Source organism: Melitaea cinxia, chromosome 1 (assembly GCF_905220565.1).
Source record: "Melitaea cinxia chromosome 1, ilMelCinx1.1, whole genome shotgun sequence".
Classification (NCBI taxonomy): domain Eukaryota; kingdom Metazoa; phylum Arthropoda; class Insecta; order Lepidoptera; family Nymphalidae; genus Melitaea; species Melitaea cinxia.
Genome location: NC_059394.1, coordinates 6,675,125 through 6,694,320, shown reverse-complemented (window position 1 = coordinate 6,694,320; position 19,196 = coordinate 6,675,125). Strand labels below are relative to the sequence as shown.

General features: G+C 32.1%; 3 protein-coding genes and 1 long non-coding RNA gene across 4 annotated transcripts; 1 reads left to right on the top strand and 3 right to left on the bottom strand.

Moving 5' to 3' along the window:
* Positions 1-216: 216 nt before the first annotated feature.
* Positions 217-956, bottom strand: LOC123655996. The gene is made up of 2 exons (XM_045591721.1): positions 806-956; positions 217-675 (listed from the first exon to the last, which is right to left on the bottom strand). Exons 1-2 carry the CDS (start codon positions 860-862, stop codon positions 316-318), a joined length of 417 nt encoding a protein of 138 aa, XP_045447677.1. The 5' UTR covers positions 863-956; the 3' UTR covers positions 217-315.
* Positions 957-3,391: 2,435 nt separating this feature from the next.
* LOC123668772 lies at positions 3,392-17,156 on the bottom strand. The gene is made up of 2 exons (XR_006745641.1): positions 17,091-17,156; positions 3,392-3,508 (listed from the first exon to the last, which is right to left on the bottom strand). It is a non-coding gene; the product is annotated as an uncharacterized LOC123668772 (long non-coding RNA).
* Positions 3,769-7,671, bottom strand: LOC123668661 (general odorant-binding protein 56d-like). Its single transcript, XM_045602401.1, has 2 exons — positions 7,584-7,671; positions 3,769-4,148 (listed from the first exon to the last, which is right to left on the bottom strand). Exons 1-2 carry the CDS (start codon positions 7,635-7,637, stop codon positions 3,789-3,791), a joined length of 414 nt encoding a protein of 137 aa, XP_045458357.1. The 5' UTR covers positions 7,638-7,671; the 3' UTR covers positions 3,769-3,788.
* On the top strand, positions 13,086-15,373 carry LOC123668557. Its single transcript, XM_045602318.1, has 4 exons — positions 13,086-13,212; positions 13,318-13,552; positions 14,126-14,270; positions 15,172-15,373. Exons 2-4 carry the CDS (start codon positions 13,325-13,327, stop codon positions 15,276-15,278), a joined length of 480 nt encoding a protein of 159 aa, XP_045458274.1. The 5' UTR covers positions 13,086-13,212; positions 13,318-13,324; the 3' UTR covers positions 15,279-15,373.
* Positions 17,157-19,196: the final 2,040 nt, after the last annotated feature.

The window sequence follows — 19,196 nt, the reverse complement described above, 5'->3', positions numbered from 1 at the left end:
TAGTTTTTTGTATATTCGCCTATGTCATCGTAAATTGATTTAATGAACATAATTTTAAAATTATTTGATTATGAAAAAAATAGTACACTCCTAAATATGAACGTGAAATTTACAAAAGTTACTTAAATATTAAGGTCCTGTGTCAGAAATAACGTGACAAAAAAATTAAGTGTATTGTTTATGTAAGTAATTTTCTTAAAAAATTAAACAAGTATATACTCATTTTATAGTTTCATTTAATAAATTATCGTCAACTCAATAAAATATTCATAATAAAATATATAACAACACCAGAGTAATGCTTATTAAGTCTTATTACAGTTTTAATAAAATAGGTGAATTGTTATAGAAACAGGTTGTCGTTTTATACATAGTATCGTATTTATTATCTCCTTTAGTTTTATTGCATTCATCAATGACATTTCCATATTCATTTTTCCTTTTATTATTGGTGACCAGTTTCATCATTTTCTCCTTAATAAGGTGACCGTTCTCATCGCCATACCCGGATGTTGTAGCAAAACAGTAAATGAATTTTCTGACGCCTTCTGTGTTGTCGAATTTCCAAGCAAGGATTCTCTGCATCGTCTCAGAATCAATGCCACTGTTTGCCATGCATGCCATAGACGAATTTAACAAATTTGGTAATTGATCTTGAGGGATACTCACGTAAGTCTAGAATAATGTAAAAACATTTCACCGCTATACAACATTTTTTGATACATAAATGACTTGATGTATCTATAATTAACAATACTAAAACTTGTGATATTTAATTATTAAAAGAGATATTATAATTACTTACTGTCTTGCCATAGACCATAGATGTAGTAAGTAACACTAAACAAAGTATTGGGTACATTTTACTGATAAAACCTGATATTAAAATATTGTAAGATAAGAGCAGCCTCAATGACCAAGTTAACAATAATGCGTGATCATCTTTATATACCAGTATTTATATTGATTTGAACTTGTAGTGGTTGTTATTTATTAACTCATCTTTACAATAGATGCTATATACAGAAATATTTGCATTTTGCAATAACTAGAATCCAAGGCGTTCGTATTATGTTGCAAGGTATAATTATTATGGCGGCTTGGTTCACTAGTATTTTCTTTGTTTAGAAACGAGGATAGCCGACGACTTGAAGAATAAATTATTTCAACGATATTCGCGACAATAATGGTGGTATTTTTTTATTATTGTATTGATTGTCTATAAATAATAATTTATTAAACAATCTTATAAGAAACCAAGTTGATCTACAGAGTATTGTGAAACTTAATATTTACATACTCAATATTGGCATTAAAATTAAACAATAAATTTATTGTACTACTAGCTGTGCCAGCGAATTCGTCCGCGAGAAATTTAAAAAAAAATATTGTTCTGTTCGCAGAGTTACAAAATAAATAAATTTATAAAATAAAAGTGGCTTAAGTAACGCCTTTTTACATCAGCTATCTGCCAGTGAAAGTCCCGTCAAAATGGGTCGAGTCATTTCAGAGATTAGCCGGAAAAAACAGACAGACAGACAGACAACAATTATAAACAATGTTATGTATATGTGTTGGTATATGTACCGTATATACATCCTAAAACGCGCCATGATGCCGCGTTGGCGCAGCGGTTACAGCCATGGATTGTACCTGTTGCGCTGGCGGTTGCGGGTTCGATCCCCGCACATGACAAACATTTGTATGGGTCATACAGATTTTGTCGTGGTCTGGGTGTTTGTGCAGTCTTTGTGGGCCACCCCATCGTGCCTCGGAGAGCACGTTAAGCCGTCGGTCCCGGTTGTTATCATGTATGACGCGATATGACAGCGATCATCATCATGATGTGACAGCGATCGTTACACATAGTAGGGAATATATCCGCCAACCCGCATTGGAGCAGCGTGGTGGATTAAACTCTGATCCTTCTCCTACATGGGGAAAGAGGCCTATGCCCAGTAGTGGGATATTACACGCTGAAACGTATACATCCTAAAAAGCGGTTATTTTAATATTACAAACAGACACTCCAATTTTATTTATTTGTATAGATTTAGGTTCGTATTTCTTAGTAGTCTTTATTAAGCTTCGAAAAATGAAATTAAAATTAAATTGGGGGCTTCATATGATTTATGGTCGACGTAAATGTGAAGACTGAAGTAAACTCAATTATTTTTCAAATCGACGGGTGCAAAGTAAAAAGAGTTATATACAAAACAGCAACTTTTCAGGAGAGCGCAAAATAGGAAAAAGTGCTCCCATTTTGTCAATTTCAAACCAAATTTGTTGAAATTTTCATCACTGCTATATTTTTTAGAAAGACAAACAATTGTATATTTCATTTCATCTAATTATGTTTAATTTACGAGATATTGCAGTTGTCTGCCTCTACATTGTGCTTAAAAATATGACAACTGAGTTAACTACCACTTGGTCATTTCTACATAGGAATTAATAAATCTGGGCTTAATAAAGATGTTTCATATATTTATAAGTATGACTTTTCCAATTCCAAAAATTTCCAAAAACGTCTTTCCATGTCTATTGTGATCTATTCAAATGGTTTATTATTATGATAACACTTTCACACAAACCTTAATACGTAAAAAACCAAAACAAACAAACATTGTTGCCGGCCGGCGAAGCACATGACATCTGACTGATGACACAATAGGAATGAACGTGCGCCCCCCGTGCGGTTTGCGTAAAAGCGGCCAGGTGGTAGTTGAACGCATGTACGTCGTGTAATTTTACAAAACAGCAGTAGTTGTCTTCTTTTACTTGACAAAAGTACCAGAAATGAGGTGATATTTGTATTTTTTATTTTGCCATGTTGTAAAATATAAAGTTTTTAGTTAGTTACTGCAATAAAAAAAAATCTCAAAATTGTAGTTAACTTTTTTTACTTTGCACCCGTCGAAATATATCTTTAGCGAGAGGTTTTTAGTACCCATTGCAAGAAATCATTTAGAGGTATTATTACACTAGATCGTCATAATTACCATTCGTGAACCTCTGTTATTGTTTTCACTTTATAACTATAATTATTTCGCATTATGTCTTATTATTTCTAAGTATAAAAATGTTCTTTTTATTGATTGAAATAGGTTGACAGTCAGTAATCTGGGAAATATATTTATAGGTACATACAATGTAACCACTATATATTATTTAATAAAGGCGAGAGCTGATTAGAGATTTTAACTATATATTTAGCAAAAACAAATCATGTTAAAATTAATTGATTTATTATAAGTTGTGTTTTTTTATTTAGTCTGTAATATCCCATTGCTGGTCAAATGCGTCTTTCTCCGTATAGAAGAAGGATCTACTTTCCCTTCTCCTATTATTATGATTTAGGTAATATAAACTAATAATAAAAAAGTGATAATAAATTTACGAAATATGTATATTACTAAACTTAAAATACTATTGTACAAAATTGCTAACAATTTTGTTTCACTTTTTTTTTTATATCACTAGATCGGCAAACAAGCGTACGGCTCACCTGATGGTAAGAGAGTAGGTACCGTAGCTCATAGACGCCTACAATACCAGAAGCATCGAAAGCGCGTTGCCGACCCAATCCCCAATCCCCCCAGGAGCTCTGGTCACCTTACTCACTAACAGGAACACAATACTGCTTGAAAACAGTATTATTTTGCTGTGGTCTTCTGTAAGGTCGAGGTACTACCCCAGTCGGGCTGCTCCATATTTTAAGCAGAAAATTCCTGCTGTCCCTACCTCAGTTAGAACTAATAAGAACAAGAAATTTATAGAATAAAACACTACTCAATCAAAACGTGTTGTCTTGTGTTTGTATAATAACATTTAAATATTTCAAACGTCATGTCTGCCGGACTGCTAGTTTTTTTGTTTTTGCATTCATTCAGAATATTAGCCGCATCAGTTTTGTCTATACCAGGGGGTAATTTAGCAAGAGCTACATCAATATTTAGTTTTCTATCAGATAAAACTATTCCTGCTTTTAGGAAGAAGCAATGGATGAACTTCTTTAAAGCCTCATCGTTATCAAGATGCCCCTTCTTAGCTTCAGCCAGTACTTCTGGTTTCACGCCCGTCTCCTTGATACATTCTGCGGTATAAGTTTTAACTTTTTCTTTTTGTTCTTGTGACAGGTGAACATTCTGGAAATAATTGAAAAGGTTTGGATTAGTAAGACAAATAATTGAATAAAATAGAAGTAAGCGAACTTTATGTTTCATTTTAATTTAAACTAAAGTATTTTTATGTATTTATTCACGATTACTAACTACACGTATACCTATGTAATGAAATATCAGGGACTTCTCTCTGTATCTTATACTATTAAACGAGCAATTCTTGTATATATATATATATAGAATCTGAATCTCGGAAACGGCTCCAACGATTTTCATAAAATTTAGTATTTAGGGGGTTTCGGGGGAGATAAATCTATATAGCTAGGATTCATTTTCAGGAAATATCGTTTTATCCCTGTTTTTAGGAATTGAAAAAAATATCGTTAGAATACGAAGGTAAATTTCGCATAAGTCAATGTAGTTGAAATAGCTCGGTGGGAAATCGGCCGCTCGGGATCAACCGAGAAGATCATGGTTCAAATCCACATGTCCCTGATCAATTATTTTTTCTTTTTCTTTTTCTAATTGCACTCGTTCTTTTTTATTTAAATAGACTGTTCTTATTTTTTATTATTATGTCGGTAAAATCGAAAAATATTATTCATATTTTATCAATATGTAATTCGTATTTATACTTTATGATTTCCAAAAAACACGATTTACTAAAAATACCGAGCTTAGCTCGGTCACCCGGGTACTGTTTTATTATATGTGTATTACTACACTAATTACGATTAGAACACGTAACAGTTAACTTTCAATATAAAATTCAAAAAAAGATATTATTTGAATTAATTGGTAAGCTTATTTTATCCATTACATGACTCGCGCGGTATTCACCGCATTTAATATCAATATCTAAAATCGTCGGAGTAGAAGTATCTACCGTAAATTATGTCCTGGGGCCTCGGGCTATTAGAGCCTTGAACTAGCGTTGAAATTCAAGCTGAAATTCTTTAAATAGCCCAGACTACATTCCTGTTCATTTAAGGAAATTGGTTAATTTTTGCGAATAAATAGACTTTTGACTTTCCAAATAATATGTAGGCTTATTATATATTTACATATACATACTTTATATTACCTTCCAAATATACCGTTAATTGTTTTTAATTTAAATTTCCCAGGGGTAATTATTAGTTTAATATGAAAATGTGTTATTTTTTGGTATTTGGTTTTATCGTACTGCTTGTTTTGTTGTTTTTATTTTATTTTTTTTTATTTGCACGTTTGTTAATTTTATTTTAAACGGATGGATAATCCTCATTGACCTTAATCAGTATACGAGTATTACATTATTGTTTCTTTTACAACTTTTTCTGTGCTGTGCAACATTCCTAACACATTCAGCTCTACAATTAATATTGTAATGTGGGTTTCCCCACCGTGCCTTGGAGAGCACGTTAAATCGTCGGTCCCGGTTGTTATCATGTACCTGATAGTCGTTACTCATAGTAGGGAATATATCCACCAACCCGCATTGGAGCAGCGTGGTGGATTAAACTCTGATCCTTCTCCTACATGAGGAAAGAGGCCTATGCCCAGCAATGGCATATTACAGGCTAAAGCGTATAGGTAAATAATTATAGTTAAGATAATAATTTAAATTATATTAACATCGTATTTTTTGAATATTTGAACCCTATATTGCTAATAGCGAATAAGCCGTTGAAGTACCCATATACGAATAAATAAATAAAATAAATGAATAAATAAATAATTAATTGTTTGGAGTAACATAAAATTAATTAAATAAATAAACATATTTCTAACATACACAGGTGGTCGACTGTTCCTAAGATTGCTTAAAAAAATAGTGTAATAAACGTAGTCACACTTAAATAGTACATATAATTCGTTTAATTATATATGTATTGAATTAATTTAAGGAATACTTAAAAAGTTTTTTAATGTAATATTAATTAGAACGCTTTTTCTACCATTTTTTTTTTTAATTACCTATATATTCGTAATCCGAAGAGAAATAGGTATTATTTGCTAAAAAGTGTAAAAGATATCGATGTTTATTATTACAAGAACAACGTAATTTAAAAACTTGTTAACGAGCATAAGGTCGAGTTTATGTTTCTATTACCTAGATATTTTATAGATATAAATTAAGTTATATAATTAGAAACTGAGTTGAACGAGGAAACCTTGTGAGTGGTTCGTTAATAGGTAGGGGTTGTTAATATTAAGAGAAAAGTTCGTACTTAATCCACCACCATCCGCAGCTTCACTGCGAGTTAATGGACAATTCCTGTGGCAAAAGAAAAGAGCATTATCAATTTTTTGAGACAGCAAACGATAGCAATGCTTTTACGTGCTCTCTTATGCACAATAAAAGAGCCCATAAGAAAGAAAAACCATGATCAGAAGCTGACGAACGAAAAAATTCTAATAATATTGAGTAGGAATCAAAAACTCATAGGTAGTTATTTGAATCAGTGATGAAACGTTCTTTATTATTATTAGTTTACCGATAAGACCGCCTGTTGTACATTTTTTTATCTGTATTGTGCTATAGATTGTAAAATTTTTTTTATGTGTAAAATAAAGAGTAAAAAAATGTTATTATTTCCAATTTTACTATTTGAATAAGATAAAAGAATAACCATAAATAATTTTTACGTTACATGTTGCATATACTCGTTACAATTTTCTATTTAGTTTTTTCTTATTAACAAGTGATACAAGTCGAAAATCATCATTTTACAAGATGGTCTAAGATCGAAACCTAAGTCGATCTTCACCGAGCTGATAATAGAATGAAACATACTTTATTTATCAGAGGAGACACAGATGTAAACGTAATAAAAACAATTTATTACATTGTTACTACTCTCTCTAAATATATCTCTCTTACTATTAATCTGACTACTTATATCTTGAATTCGAAAGTCAATGAACAAATCAATGAAAGTAAACAGTCGCCTTTATGAGCTTGGAAAAAAAACAGTCGCTTAAGTCTATGTCAACTCAAAGAAGAGTAATAAAAAAAATAGAAATTCTCTTGCAAAAGAAAACCTAATAATTATATCCATTTTAATTTGGAAGAACCTCTAAATATATGTTCTTTTAAATTAGAACATGTCCGGATGTTATTGTTACTAATAAATTACAAAATTTTATTAATAATAACGATTTAAATAATAACATCAATTATAACTTCAACCACTGCATCAATATATTTTTTTTATTTTTAATATGACATAAGCAAAGAGTAAAATATGTCATTCAATAAGTATACCCTGTACTGCAGCACATCACTACGGTTTTTTTATATAGACTTTTTGAAGTTGAGTGTTCAATTAATATTTAACTTTTCTAAAACTAGAGTAACAATTCGTGCTGGTAAGAAAGAAAATATTTGATATACATGTTACCTTATAACTAAATAAATGCAATCAACTGACCACAGGATTTAAAATTAAATATAAAAATAATCTCATTACTTACGTGAGCCTTCACACTGATTGCAATAATAATAAAAATAAATATAACTGCCTTCATATTGAATTCTTGTTTTTGCGAATACTGTATGAAATGAATTAAATGAGATATCAAACACCCAAAGTTTTTATACAAGTGTAGAAAGGACATCAAGGCAAATACGTAGCTTTAAAGAGACGTAACTTTCCATATCAGCAGGTAAAAGTAAGACCTTTACCTACTGAAGATAAAAATTTATGCATGTTATGAATAAGTATATCCATAGTATACTACAAGGTATATTACAATATGAATGTTGAAATCTCCTTCAGGTCGGCCAGTAGGTCAAAATACGATCATTGCGACTCTGATGGCCCGAAAGCCTCTTTAAAAGGGTCGAAACTTTATATTTACTTGCTCAGTTTGACGAATTCTTTTTTAAAATAAGTAAAAATGATATTATTTAAGTTTAAAATTTTTGTTCTAAAAATATACAAAGCAAAAAGAGTCGCAAAATATGTACAACCTAACCAAAAAGGTTGAAGAACTGACCTTATGCTGTCAGACAACGTAAGGTTTTCGTAAAATTTTCCTTATTTAAATTTTTGATTAGATCCGGTAGAATGAGTTATTATGAAATATTTGATGATTGATTGACGTTATTCATAATTGAAGAAAAAAAAAATGATTCGTAGTTCAAAATTTGTTTTTACATATACGTATTACTTACCTTACTACTGACTAACACATGTACACTGTACTGACAATATATAGGTAGATAAATAATCTCGGTTTGTTAATACTATTTCATTTACAAATTATAAACGAAATCGAAAATTTGTAAATAAAAAACACTATTATGATGACCATTTCGTATAATTTGATATCACCTTTTTATATGAGCATTAGGTTAGGGTTTAAAAGGCAATAGTAAAAGTATATAGACCATATTAACATTTATCATGGTTTCAGCCACATTTAATTTAATCAAACCCACTATCTAACATTTGGTACAACTTTTCTAGTAGTATGATTCACAGCTATACTCAAAAGTCTTTATTATTTTTTTTATACCACCAAACCGCCATACAATGTGCCGTGTGGTGTCGGCTGAGTAGAATAGCATCACTCCCTTTCTTCCCGTGGGGGTCGTAAAAGGCGATCGAAGGATAAACCTGGCCCAAAATCATCAGGGTCCTGGAGAAGGAAAACTTCATTTGAAACCCGGAATGGAGTCTCCGTCAAGCATTCGTGGCATAGCTATATAAAATGCGAAAGACTCCTGCAGCCGAACTGGCTCCACACGTATCGACTCGTCGTTCCTGTGGGCCTTGTGAGCTTAGGCAACTCTGCGTTTTCCTGAAGAGTGTCCTAGGCGACACAGCGTCTATCGCACACTGCTAAAATCGTCTGCAATAGACGGACTAAGGCCAATAGATACAACCAAGCGTACCTGGCTCACCTGATGGTAAGTGATTAAATAAATAAACATAGCTGTAGCCTATAAATACCTGCAACACTAGAAGAATTGCAAGGGTGATGGCGACCCTACCCCATTTCCCCCTCTGGTGACCTTACTCGCCACAGAAACGAGGATAAAGTAATTTATACGCAAATATTACTACAAAAGTGGGGTGTTTATAAACATTCCCATAGCTAGTCAAGGGTCTATTGACAATAACAAAAATTCAAATTAATTAGGGTTAGTACAGCAGATTTTCAAATGCAGATTGACGGATTTTATGCCATAGTAAATTGTAGGACTGATTTTATTAAAACGATGTCGACCTTTTTATATCTAGACGACGCCGATAAGAGAAAATTCCACCTAACCTTTCTAGCTCCAAGTTCGTAGTCGGTTATCAATTAAGTAATTAAATATTATTTGAGTTATTAGAATTAGGTTAAACTTTCCACGTATTTTTTTTTTAAATTTCAGTGTTTTTCGTGATAAACGTATAATAGGTAGGATAGTATAACAAGAAAGGGTATGTGATAGGTAAAAACAGGTGTAACTTTAAAAAAAATGTATTTTCTACAAACACTTTGATGATTATTCTGGTAAAATAGCGATACATTGAATTGACGCCAGTTCGACTTAGTTGAATAGTAGTCACACTTGCACCAAATACTTGTATTTATACAAAAACCTAATTTTTTTTATTTCGTTTACCAAAATACCACGGAGAGCCCCACACCCCTCACAATTATTATCACTAACGACTGATGATAATCATCGTTCTTTTTAAGATACAAAGCCCGCTATTGGTTAGTGATGTGGTATAAGGTCAAAATTTCTGTCACATAGCTTCCCTGCAATTGATTATTTATGGACTGTTACAGTTCAAGTCAGATTAAAAGTTTTAAACAAAGTTTTGACAAAAGAAATTCACATATACATAGCACATTTTTTGCTTAAATGATAAAAACTATATATACTCGTACAACACATAATGTATACATATGAACAATAATTATAATAAAACGTCAAAGTATTAAATGAAGAAAAACAGAAAGTATATTTTAACTACAAATGTATGTTATTCCTACGCAAAACCTTTACAACTAATCCAATTATGATAATTAAATATTTTTGTTTCTAACGTTAAAAGAATTAGGTCTAGTAAATATTTCATTCTTTATATACCTACATATATTTTTGCACTGTATATTTTGACTAGCTCGTTGGCACAGTTTGTAGTGTTTTCTGTTCCGCGGGTTCTGGGTTCGATTCCCACCTGAGTGTGGGTGTAATATTTGTATATATTTATTTATTTATTTATTTATATATGTTTTAGTTTTATGTATAGTTATTTTTAAAAATAATTAGTTATAATAATCGGCTGTTACCTATAACACAAGCATTAAATTGTATACATTATGTTAATTGCATTGGAGCAGCGTGGTGGATTTAGCTCTGATCCTTCTCCTATATGGGGAAAGAGGCCTATGCCCAGTAGTGGGATATTACATACAGGCTGAAGCGTAAGCCTAAATTGCATACCGTAGGAACAGATGATCGTGCGTGTATGATATAAGATATATTTTTGCATTTGATTTCACCTTGTATAATGGTACAAAAAGACAACAGCTTATAGTTTTAAAGGGGAATGCCCAAAAATTACTGATTGTAGTGGCGGTTATTTAAGTGTTACCAAAAATCATGTCTCTTTATGGTAGATTTCTGGACAAAGCAAGTCTTCTTAAGACAGTTGTCCACTGTGGGCCTGAAATGGGCTTTCCCTTTTATGTTTGAATACTAAGAATCCAATCTTGTTTTTAATAATTGACTAAATCGGTAAAGCTCGTAGGAATAACATTAAAGTGTTTTAAACTCTAAAAGATATAAAAAAAGATACGTCTGACCTTTTACTCGCTTAGATGGTAACTACTTATTCTAAATACAAACACTGATAGGTTTGTCATTTATGAATAGTTTTATGTGATTATATTTTGCTGAAATGTAGGTTATTGCATACATAACAACAGAACTTAGTGAGTAGGTGGCGAAACCATATAAGATCCAGGGTAGAAAAACATGCGCAAACTATTTTAAACATCCTAATCAGAATTTGACATGAATCTACTTACTAGTTTATTATATTACACTGTTTAATAGAATTTTTAATAATTATTTTTTTTTTAAACATATTTTAAAGATCTTAGAAACGATATCTTTTGTTTTTATATACTTTACTACTTATAAGATAAAATAAAATTGTAACCGAAAGATTTCAATAGATGTAAGATATTTAGGAAAAAAGAATCACAGGGGTTTTAAAAAGAGTATTAGAAATAAAACCATTTTTAGAATAATCGCAGCTCTGTGTGGCCGTTCTACACAAAATCGGATCCGGGTTACAATCGAGATCCTGGAATTCTAAGTTACAATTATGTGAAAGTTTTATTTTGATACGCCATTTACAAGTGGAGAATAGGAACATTTCTTAATTTACGATCCGCTCCTCTCCACTCCACTCATTTCCGCGTAAATGAATACGTAACCTTGACTTACGTAAATTGCAAATTAATTGATTTTGTAAATCTCTTTTTATCAGGCTTTGATTATTATATATTACACTTATTCAAATAAGATACGAAATACACAATTTGATAAACAAACGTTAGTCTATCTGACTTTCGAGAAGATCTCCTTTAAAAATTATTTATTTTCATAATTTATTTTTATTTCATGATATCATGTCATTACATTACAGCCTATACAGTCCACTGCTCATGTCATTAATTTCTGTAAAAGATTAAAATAAAAGTAGAATTAGCGAAATAAATCACTTCATGAGTTTCATTAACTACAAAAAACAACAGTAAAATCGAAATCAACCTACCATGAAATAAGGGAAGGAAACGTGGCGGTGGCTCATTCTTAATGCTATCGTAATTGGTACAAGGATGGGGCGATTCTTGCTTTCTTATTTTTAATTTATGTTGGTACAATACAAAACCATTTATATGAGTTTTTATGACTTCAGAGCTTATTGAATAGTAAGCCTAATTCCCAGCAACTACTTAAAATAAAATGTATTCAAATTTACAAAATATGCATACAATTTATCCTAAATTGATCACATTTATGTCTATTTTACATGTGTAAGACATAGATATTTTTTACTAAAAACGATAAAAAAAAATGTTTTAAGGAAGTGGAAAGTAGATGGTTTAGAATGAAAAGCTATGTCTAAGACGTATTCAATAAGTAACCCAATAAACACCTAATATTAAATGATTTAGATTCCTATTTTGAAAAGTTTGTAATAAACTTCCTCCTGAACAACTCTAAGTGGTTGAACTAAATTAGATGAAAGTTTGTGTGACTGCGAGTTTGAGTTTTTCCTGGAATGTTTATTATTAAAATGTGAGCCAACTGTTGGCACTACTACTTGATTAAATTAATTAAGCCACCTAAACGAATAGCTCAGGATCGGACAAGACAAACATCGCGTGCAGTAGGTAATAGGTGGTAAAATTTTACCCATATATTGTAAGTAAAACCTGGAATCGCACTAAGTCAATATTATTAAACTTAAACTTTTTATTATATCACCCCAAAATTTTTCTTTCATCTATCGCATGTTGCACCGTGTCGCTTTAGAGCAGCCAAGGCCAATATGGCGGCGCCCATAGCTTCAGCTAACCGTGTAGCATTTATACGTATTCGTGCAAGTGTTCCGCGGTATTTGTTTGATTTGTTTTTATTCACTAAAATTTCACTTGTATCGTGATTTCATAAAACCACCAACCAAATAACAACTATTCCACATCGAACAAAAAAAGAATCATGTAAAGTTTAGAAATTTCCGCGTAATCGATCTTTTTTGAAGTCGTTAAAAAATGTAGGAATATGAAAATAACTTGCATATTGTTTAAGTTCCTATATAATTCTAAAGTACTTCCTAGTTTCTATACGTGGTACTGAGGATAACACTAAGAACAGAAAAGGTTTACGTCAACTGAAACCGAATTCCACAGATTATTGTCATAAGGCTTCACGTTACTGCCACCATCCGTTTTGACTTAGTCAGTCTCGGCATTTTCCACCTGAACGTTCTGGTTTCATAACAAATTTGTTAAATAAAACAAATGAAAATAGTGAATTGAAGTGATACACTTTGCTTTTGTGAAGTTTGCACCTGTAGAGGTAAGATTTGTATTTATTGTATATAACCATATACAAGTATAAACTATTGTTTTTGTGATAGAATCGACAGTACAAACATATAGACATTATAAAAATACTCAACAGCGTCACGATGGCTGAAGAGTCAGAATCTGGTTGTCAGCTGCGAAGGCGGCGTGGTCTTGGCAAACCTCAGCTGGCATTAAACCTTGACGTGGGCTACAACGTCAATGAAGGTTGCAGTAAGCTTGGAACACCGAGCCCCTCGCCGAGCTACATCAGGCTCACACCCAGCGCTGGGCCCAGTTCAGCTAGACTGCTACAGGATTTTAAGAACAAACAGCAATCTTTCGATATACGGGTTTGCTAAAATTTCTGTAATTTTTTTTTTTTCTTTCTTTTAATATTTTGCAGCATTAAATTTATATTTTTAATATGATTATTTTTTTTAAATGTTCTCAATCACAAGTTTTTGTTATTACCTATGATTTCTGCTTATTCCATAATATCAAATTAGACTAAAACACACTATGAACAGACATGCTTCAAATTTAAACCACAACAAGTGCTGTAATTAGTTACCTATCATTATTTCACTATTCACCACGCAGATACTCAATAGAAGTTTGCAGATTATTTGCTACATAAATAACACAAAACTATTCTTTAACAGCTGTCCCATAGACATGCAAACGTATTCAAATTTATAATTTTCTTTTGTGTATTTATTTAAATTCGTCGACCCCTAAAAACGAATCCCAAACTATTACGAATATTAAAAACAAAATGATTTTCTCAACCGATCCCGCATTTCTCAAATAAAGCGCTTAGCGACTAATTTAATTTCATTAGGCATGACTGTCTGACTACAAACGCCATAAATTTTAAATAAGTAGGTAAATATTGAATTTTATCTTATTTTCTTATTTTTTAGGTAGAAGATTGTGAGGAAATAGAAATAATAATCGAAAGTGACGAAGAAGGTGAAGCTGAGGAAAACGCAGCAGCAGTGGCGACAAATCGGCCCATAACACCTACACCCGTACAAGATTTTGGTACAAGCGTCGTGTACATGGAAGGTAATTTAACATAATAACAATAAGTATTAACTAAAGTACTAGTGTGGTTTATCCGCCAACCCGCATTGGATTGTTGGTGGATTAAGCTCTGATCCTTCTCCTACATGTATTAAAACAATAATATTAAACAAAAACTTTAAAAGTTCTATCTTTCGGCAAAACCTTTTGAGAATAAACATAAAAATAATAACAAAAAGACATAAAATTATTAAAATACATTAATATTTTATTTTAGTATAAAAATTGATGTACCAACTGAAACTGTTGCTGGCATTGTTTTTTACCTAGGTACTATGTTTTTTACCGTTATGTAATGTAAACTGTAGCATTGTACGAGCTAGCTTTTTCCGCTCCTTGTATTATGTATTTGTACATATTATTTCTTTATTTGGTAATAAAATATATAATAAAAGAATAATAATAAAATTAAATAACGATAACTAAAGCACACTTCTTGATCAACAATATTATTTAAAATAAATAAGGCTTTATATCCTAGTTTTAAACTTTTTTTTCTTTCCGAATCGGTGGTAGCTTCACATTAATTATATTTATACTTAATGTATGAAAGTTGTATAAAAAAATGAAAAACGAATATAATTTTAATTTTCTAAATGACAATTCAAAAGTACTCATCGCTTCAGTCTACCGCCGTCCACTGCTAGACATAGGCTCCCCAAGTTCGCGCCAGGTATTATAGCGCGAACTCTTGTGTTTTGCCCTGGCTTTAGCTGGCTTTGTCGCAGCGAAGACCCTGCTGCCCATCGTCGGCCTGTGTATTTGAACGCCAGCATTTGGATGGTTATCCTGCCATCGGTCGGCCTTATAAGTTCCAAGGTGGTAGTGAAACTGTGTCCATTATCCAATAATTTCTGCAAAATCTCACAATACTTTCTTTCAGGACCACAAGCTACTGATTTTCTAAAGGTAAAAACCCTTGAACAAGACTGTTATACAGACGTTTCAGACGCCGGCACCGACGAGGAGGAGGAGGAGGAAGAACAATAGTTTAAAATTAACCTTTCAATATACGCATCTTGTAAGCACTATATGATTATTTACACAATTATTCAATATAATAAATGAATTTATTTCTTTAATAATTCTTGTTTTATTTTTACATTCTAACATGTTTTAAAAGGTCATTTTGATCAGTTTAGGAACAATTTAAGTTTCTGGATATTAATTATAAAGTGAAACTATAAATACCTGAATGAGTCCTTCGGACGAGACGGTCGCCGTATGTATGAACTTGAATAAAACGAAAGTTATATTACACATAGTCTGGCCATAAATACTGTTACAATTAAAAATAAACAAAATATTACATTTGAATTTGGAATGTCATTTTTATATAATTGTTTATTGTATTTTCTCATTTTCGCACCAATACATTGTAAAATATTTTGTCATATTAAAATGGAGCCAAATACAATTTTTAAAACTCTCCATACCATTGGTATTAGACAAATGTTTGTGTGCCGGACTATTGATAGGTACAATAAAATCTCCTCTGTTGGCGACATTAAAAGATCAAGCCATCCACGTAATGTTCGTTCGAAATGGGCGATCAAACGGAAATAATTCAAAGAAATCCTGTCCGAAACCAAAAGATTTTATCTCGGGAGATGTAGATAGCACCTAGAACCATATCGCGTATTTTAAAAGATGACTTAGGCCTGGCAACCTATAAGAGACGCACTAGTCATTTCTTAACTGATAATTAAAAAAAGAATAGGGTGGAAAAATTAAAACAGCTACATAAGCGGTACGCAAGAGGACAGGTCACGGAAACTTAGTTTTTTCGAATAAGAAATTTTTTACAAATGAGCAATATTTCAACGAACAAAATGACAGTATTTATGCTCAAAGGTCTAAGGAAGCTTTCCAATTAGTCAACAGAGCACAACGTGGGCATTATCCGACTTCAATGATGGTTTGGTGTGGTGTTAGCTATGAAGGAGTGACTCAGCCATATTTTTGTGAAAAAGGCATCAAAACATCGGCACAAGTGTATAAAGATACCATTCTTGAGAAGGTAGTTAAGCCCCTTAACAATACAATGTTCTATAACCAAGAATGGACCTTTCAGCAAGACTCGGCGCCAGGTCATAAAGCTCGATCCACCCAATCTTGTTTAGAAACCAACGTTCCGGACTTCATCAGAGCTGAAGACTGGCCGTCATCTAGTCCCAATATTGATTCGCTGGATAATGATTTATGGCCAGTTTTAGAGCTATAGCTTGCTCTAAATGCCATGATAATTTGAAGTCCATATGATTGGCAGTGAAGAATTTTACCATGGAAAAAGTGCGTGCTTCTATTGATAACTGGCCTCATATATAGCATAGGGTCAAAAATAAGACTATCCGCGAGAGAACGAAAGTAACTGACGAGTGGAGTGGACTGTGAAGTGGTAGTGGGCTGATATCACCTCACTCGAAGGACCGATGGCCGTTAGAGCAGACGTGTCCTGAAGTGGAGACTGAGTGTTGGCAGAGAGTGTGGAACGCCCTCCGATCTGCTGGATTGACAATCTACATAAGATGACCAATCGAGGCTGGTCGAGGACTGCGAAAAACCGTGAAGTTTGGCGCGAACAATGTATAATTATTACTAAACAACTTATATAAATTAATAGCATAGATGAACTAATATTATAAATTATAAGAACTTGAGTGTAACTTATAAGTCTATAAGATTCAGATAATATGTTATGTTGGATGCTCTAGAAACTACGACCCTATATGTCAGTGACAACACGTCACATTTTTTTTAAATGACTAGGTCGACAAAAAGCGTACGGACCGTACGGTCCACATGATGGTAAGCGGTTACCGTAACATATAGATGCATGCTATACCAGAAGCTTCGCAACCGCGTTACAAACCCTAACCCTGACCCTCCTAAGGAGCTCTGTAACACTTTACGGTGAGTAAACAAAAACAGGAACACTACTCGAGAGCAGTATTATTTAGTAGTGATCTTCTTTAAGGTGGAACTACTTCCGCAGAACGACTGCTCCAGATTTATAAGCAGGACATATTCTGCTGTGCCCTATTTCAATAAAACGCAACGCTATGCTACACGAATTGTATCGACGAGTCTAGCATCGAGATGATAGACGATCGTCAAATTCTATAACTATATGTAATATTTTTCTTTCAGTAATATTTTTTTTTTTTTTCTAAGTATACCATTACACAACATCATGATCATTTTAAGGTCTAATTTTGAAAATATTTTTATTACTTTCAAAATGTTTTGATTATTACATAATAGAAAACGCTCTAAGTGCGTGCGTAGGTATATTCTAATAAAAGTCAAAAAGGTTTTGTAATAATATATTTCGTAAGTGTATAAACATGAAATCTTGTTCTGTAGAAATACAATACTAACATATGTACATGTTGTTTATACTAATGTATATGTAAGTGTATAAACATGAAATCTTGTTCTGTAGAAATACAATACTAACATATGTACATGTTGTTTATACTAATGTATATGTAAGTGTATTTACGTTAAGAAAATATTGACCCTTCATTGTTACTCAACCTCCCCCTTGATCAATTCCAAATTAATTAGAAATCCGAGTTCATATTGACCAGTTGAGGTAAGCCCTACAGATGGGTATATATAAATATAATCCACTTCGATTTAATTGATCATTGGACGTGGCTAAGCTGACAACTATGAGTCACTATTTTCTTAACGCGAATGCACTGTAATCTTCATATCATAAATAATGTTACAGTAATTATAAAATAAAATCACCTTTAGTAAATAAAATCATATTCATAAAATACATCTAACCCTTTAACCGCCATGTCATAATTAGCGTGGAGTGCCTAGTGCCAGAGGCTAGAGCGCCAGTAACCTTTAGGTTCAATTTTGCATAATGTGTTGTATAGTTATCGATAAACAAAGTAATAAAATAAAGAAAACTTACAATATTTTAATCAAAGGTTAATTTCTATATTAAGTAGTACCACACATAAATTAATCTTCAAACATACGTTAATTAGTCTTTAAACATACTTGATTGTTATTTCTGAGTAAAAAAATTAATACTCTGCAGATGGACACGGGCTGAAATTCTTTATTTTCTGATATATAAAAAAAATCTCTACTATGAGTTACGATCGCTATCAGATATACATGATAACAACCGGGACCGACGGCTTAACGTGCTCTCCGAGGCACGGTGGGGAGACCCACAAGGACTGCACAAACATTGTTTGATTACTGAAATATATTTGTAAAGAAAACACAACACTCATTTTATATTTCGTTACTGTTTTTTCAGTTAGAACCTTTGTGTTTATTTTATTTTCAGGACAGAAAAATAAAACTTTGTTGTGATGACAGAAATATTTTTACATTAAGATTGTGAGAAAATTGGTTTAAATAAAGGCTTTAAATGTTGTTTTTGTTGTTTTAGGTAAGTGAATATTGTAATTATAATGTAGTTTAAATGCAAAAAATTGTAAATATAGAAAATATGTAATAATAGAAATAAATTTCTTGTTTTATTTATTGTTTGACGTGTATACTAAATGACTAGTTGATCTTGAGCCGCACGTAAAATTACGGTGGCGGCGTTCTCGGATCGCCTGCACTAGTGACGTTCCGTGATAAGTCGGTAAACTAGATTTCTTTCTTTGTTGATCACTATGAGATTTTAATGAATATTTGGTTGATAATTTATTTAAAAAAAAAAAAAAAAAAAAAAACAGTATATTTGTTTACAAATTTAGCATCAATAGTTTCCTATGTGGTACAACACCAGTCTGCGAGAAATCACGGGTTCAGCGAAGTAGGTAGATATTCAGACGTATCACTAATTAAGAACCATTAATTATTTCAATAGCAAAAATATGTAACTAATACTATTAAAAATAAAGCATTAATACGAAATATATT